The following is a 4994-nucleotide window of genomic DNA, read 5'->3' as shown; positions in this document are numbered from 1 at the left end:
CCTCAATTTCATTGTTTTCTCATTGTATGTTTGCATTATGCTGGCAGCTAACTCAATTGATTCATGCCATAGATTTCTTTTTTGTTCACTTTGACCTCCGAAAAAAATCTCCAGACCTTCTGAAGAATAATCCCCTCTCAAAGAACCTCCCAAAAATTCCCAGCCTAGGTGCCGATTGAGATCTTTGTTTCAGTGTTGCTGGTTTCGGTTTCCTTTTTGTAGTTTCGCTTTCGACTTCCATTTTCGGCGCGCTTTCTTTCGCTTCGCGATTCTCACGCGGGAAACGAAAGCGTAATAATCTGGGAGACGACAACAAGCGATCTTTAAGTGAAAGACGAGGCGGTTGTTGCAGCAGCTGCTGTTGCTGCTGTGGTTGTGGTGGTAACATAATGATGTCATTGAAATCGGTTTGGTTTCTATTCAGTTGGGTGTTATTTTGGCTGATGTTAAGGTTGTCGTCATCTGTTAGGAGTTTGTTGAAATCTGTGTCACTCTTTGAACGCTTTCTGATGAGTTTTGCTGTTGATGCTGTTGTTGATGCTGTTGTTGATGTTGACGTTGTTGTTGTTGCTGATGTTGTTATTGATGTTGCGAATAATTCTCTGATATACAAAGATGAATTTTTTGTCGTTAATGTAATTGGTAGCGGCGTTGTTGTTGTTGTTTTTGTTGTTGTTAGAAATGATAAAGATGTTGATGTTATTGATGGCGTTGATAATGATGATTCAGTTGTTGTTGTTGCTGTTGATGATGATGATGTTGTTGCTGCAGTGCGTGTAGTTGATGTTTGCAATAGAGAGCTGTTGGTTTTCAGCATGACAGGGAATAATTTAATTGTCGAAAACTTTGTTGCTAATGGCGGTAATATCAACGATGAACTTGTCGTTGTTGTAGCTACTTCTGTTGCTGCTGTCGTGGTTGTAGCTACTTCTGTTGCTGCTGTCGTTGTTGACGTTGAGATTCCTGATGACACTTTTGTAGTGAGAGATGCAGAAACTACAGTCGGTGTTGTCGGTGTTGAATTTGAGTAAAACTTTGTTGAAAATTTTGCAGAATAAGTCGGCAACATTAGCTTGTTTGTTGACACTGTTGAAAATATTGTTGATGTTTTTGCTGTTGATGTTGTTGCCGAAATTATTGTAGGAGTTGTTGGTGTTGAGTTGAAAGAAAAATTTTTAACAGCTGATGTTAATCTTGGCAAATTTGTATCTTTTAAACTCAATTTTTCGTTAAAAAACTGTCTGTAAAAGTTGTCTGTAGAGCTTAACTTCTCGTTGCTAGCAGGGCCTAATTTTTCATCAACTATGTTTGAACCTTTTTTCAAATAATTATCCGAAAAATCGAACGATTGTAAGTGTATTAAGGTTTTTCTGTTGGCCTCGCTTATGAGAGGCGAGGTTCCGGTTTTGTTAAAATTCGGTGAGCTAGTAAGTACTGTACTAAAATCCATGTATGCAGTATTAGTATTTTCATTTGCTTTTTCTGGGATAATTGGCGAACGGCGTTTAGTAATTTCTCTTGCCAAAGCAGTAAAAATAGCGCTAGTAGCAGCCGTAGTAGTATTAGCAGCAGCAGTAGTAGCAGTAGTAGCAGCAGTAGTAGTAGCAGTAGTAGTAGCAGTAGTAGCAACAGCAGTAGTAGTAGTAATATTGTTGTTGTTGGCCAATTCTAACAATAACTCGTTGGCTGTTTTTAAACGCTTGACGGATAAATGATCAGAAATGAAAGGGGTTGATGATGCTGAGGACGATGATGTTGTTGTCGATGATGATAATGATGGTGATATTGTTGTTGTTGATGCTGTTGTTGTTGTTGCTAATATTGGGGTTAATGCTAACAAAGGTAACGATTTTCTAGCTGTTAAGAGCGAGTAATTTTTCGTCGGCTTTGACGATGATGATTGTGATAACGATTTTGATGATGATTGCGATAACGTTGTTGTTGTTACGGCTGTAGTTGTTGTTGTTGCTTCAGTGGCTGCCAATAACATAGTTGATGGTTTTTTAGTTTTAATGTAATAAATTAATTTATTGTTTGACGCTGATGTTGAAGAGCTGTTAATGTTTGTTGATGTTTTATTGGCGTGATAGTAAGAAGATTGCTCATTAAAGGCTGCTGGCGCAGAGTTCAGTGGTCTGATTTGGAGGATTGGCTTGTCTATAGACCTTGAAAGGTAGTTGTAACTTTTAAAAGGTGTTGTTTTTGTTGTTGTTGTTGATGATGTGATAGCTGTTGATGTTTTTGTTGATGGTGGTTGTATTGTTGATGTAGGCGTAATTGCTGCAGTGTTTGTTGTTGTCATTGTTGTTGGGCTGCTTAAAATCTGTCTAACTTCACTGGTGTGTTGTGTTTCAAGGTTTTGGTTCATTTGCTGAATTTGCTGAAGCAACTGATGACTACGTAGTCCTAATTGATTTTGTTGCAAGGAACGATTATGTTGAGAATTTTGTTGAGAATTTGGTTGAGAATTTTGTTGAGAATTTTGTTGAGAATTTTGTTTAGGATTTTTTTGTAAAATCTCGAATAAGATCATTTGATTTTCTCTAAACGACAATGGAAATGATTTGCATCTCATTAACTTTCTCTTCTTATTACTATTCATAACCCTTCCTTCATTATCATAACAAGCCAAAACATTGTAATATTCCTCATTAGCATAATTTGAACTATCAGCGTCGTTATCCATCCTTGACCTTTCTCGATATTTTTCGCGTAAGTAGGTCAAGTTCATTTCAATGGTTGGCGATGTCTGAGTCTCCGAAGATCGCCTCCCATTGGTCGAAATAATTGGGTCAGTTTGGACCTGGTGACCTGAATTTAGGATAACATTCTTTAACTATAATACAATTAATATAATTATAATTAGTTAATTAAGCAAATAATGGCCAATTAATTTAATAAATTAATTTAAAAAATTTTAAATTTAGACTTGTCTTATTTGGCTGCATAATTTGTCTCATGAGTGACACAATTCTTTTCCTGAAATCACAATCATCATCATCACCATCATCATCATCATTCTCGCCCTCATCATCATTATCAGGATGGCGTTTGATGTAATCATCATCATCATCATCGCCGTCGTAATCATCATCATCATCTTCATCTTCTTCGTCTTCTTCTTCTTTGTTTGCGTCGCTGATATTATCACTGTGAATATGTTTTTAAATCATAAAATATGAAAATAAAAATATTAATAATAGAATTATTAGTAAATAATATTTATAGTTATCATCATAATAATAATATAATTATTCATAATTCTCTCAAAAGTATGAGAAAAAGAAACTGTTAGAAAAAGAAACATAACTGACAGGCATATTAAGCACAACTGCATCACCTAGCTAACCATTTGCAAAAATACATTCATAAAAATTAAATACTTTTTTTACGAATCAGTGTTTGATACAAATTTTAAAATACTATTTTCGCAAATTAGTATTTTATACAAATTTTATACAATACATTATTTTAATACAACATTTTATACAAACATTTTCAATGAATAATTAATTAACCTGTGGGCTTTTGCTTTCAATGGATGACGATGTGATCCATTTGATTTGACTGATGTTGTTGAGTCATTGTTCATTTTCGCTTTGTTGTTGTTATCGTTGTTAATGTTGTTGTTGTTAATGTTGATGTTATTAATGCTGTTGTTATTGTTATTAATGTTGTCGTTGTTGTTAATGTTATTAAGGTCATAACCAAATATCTTAACTAGCTCGAGAAAACATCGATGCGTGTTGTTTCTTTCTAGAAATTTGTTGCCGTTGATGTAATTGATGTCGTTGTTGTTGTTGTGTTTGTTACTGTTGTTGTTGTTGTTGCTGCTGTTGTTGTTGTTGTTGTTGTTGTTGTTTATGACGTCATTTCTACCCAGATTGTTGTAAAGTTCTTGACTTATAGGAGTTAACTGGAAAATGTTTTTTTTCTTTTTCATTCGCAAGCTGTCACCACTGCTATTGATTTTCCCGCGTCTGAAATCACGAGTTGTATTTTTATCAACACTATTTCTGAAACTTGTAGCGTCTGTAGTGCTTGTAGCAGCTGTCGTAGAAGCAGAGGCAGCAGTAGTAGAAGTAGCCACACTTGCATCTTCTGTATTAAAAGTAGTAGTAGTAGAAGTATCAATAATATAGGATGAAACCATAGTATTGGTAGCAGCAGAAGTTGACGCTGTCATACTAATAGCAGTGGTAGTAGTTGTTGAAGCAGCAGCAGTAGCAGTAGTAGTAGTAGAGGCAGAAGTAGAAGAAGTAGCAGTGGTAGTAGGAATACTTGCTGCCTCGTTATTTGTAGTTAGTATATTGCTATCGTGGCTAACTTTGAAATCTGCAAATAAATTGTAGTTATTAGGTATTACCTGACTCTTCTTAGAATGATGTACTAGATAAGAAATTGTTTGCTTGCCTTTGATTTTTTTCCCCCGTCTGTTTATTAATAATTTTTTTCATTTTCTGGTTGTTTGTTTGTTTTTCTGAACGTTTGTATGCATGTATGTTTGTTTGTTTATATATTTGTTTGTTTGCTTGTGTGTATGTTTGTGTGTGTGTTTTTTTTATGTATTTAGGTATGTATGTACATTAAATAGCTGTTAGAGTTCAATGTTTCGTATATTTTACGATTATAAAAACCAGTGCATGATGATGATAATGATGCTTAAGAAGGAGACGACGACGATGATGATCATGGTGTTTTAAATGATGATAATGATGTTGTATAATTATTTTTTTGCCTTTTTCCTTTTAACGAGTTTGAATGAAGAAACTTTCATAGATTTATGTTAGTGCTTGCAAAAAAGAATATCTTAAAGTTTTTTGATTGTTGTTGCTGTCCTTGTATGTTTGTTTGTTTGTCTGTTTGCATGTTTGTTTGCTTACATGTTTGCTTGTTTGTTTGCATGTTTGCTTGTTTGTTTGTACTTTTTTGTATGCATTTTTATCAATAGACAAATGTTTTTCTTTCTGTGAATGTTTTAATAATCTTTTTGT

The 4994-nt window shown here is 34.3% G+C and overlaps 2 protein-coding genes across 2 annotated transcripts; both read right to left on the bottom strand.

Annotated features, from left to right (window-relative positions):
* Window positions 1–85: 85 nt before the first annotated feature.
* Window positions 86–1450, bottom strand: HELRODRAFT_182187 (hypothetical protein; the record flags this gene model as incomplete). Its single annotated transcript, XM_009032486.1, has 3 exons — window positions 86–367; window positions 846–1113; window positions 1269–1450. The coding sequence occupies 3 exons, from the start codon at window positions 1448–1450 to the stop codon at window positions 86–88; spliced, it is 732 nt and encodes a 243-aa protein (XP_009030734.1).
* Window positions 1451–2105: 655 nt separating this feature from the next.
* Window positions 2106–4186, bottom strand: HELRODRAFT_182186 (hypothetical protein; the record flags this gene model as incomplete). The annotated part of the gene is made up of 4 exons (XM_009032485.1): window positions 2106–2183; window positions 2333–2811; window positions 3005–3150; window positions 3519–4186. 4 exons carry the CDS (start codon window positions 4184–4186, stop codon window positions 2106–2108), a joined length of 1371 nt encoding a protein of 456 aa, XP_009030733.1.
* Between the last annotated feature and the right edge of the window lie 808 nt (window positions 4187–4994).

The sequence above is a fragment of the Helobdella robusta genome (assembly GCF_000326865.2).
Source record: "Helobdella robusta unplaced genomic scaffold HELROscaffold_81, whole genome shotgun sequence".
NCBI classification, from domain to species: domain Eukaryota; kingdom Metazoa; phylum Annelida; class Clitellata; order Rhynchobdellida; family Glossiphoniidae; genus Helobdella; species Helobdella robusta.
Note: the sequence above shows the minus strand (reverse complement) of the source record. Positions and strands in the feature narration are given on the sequence as shown.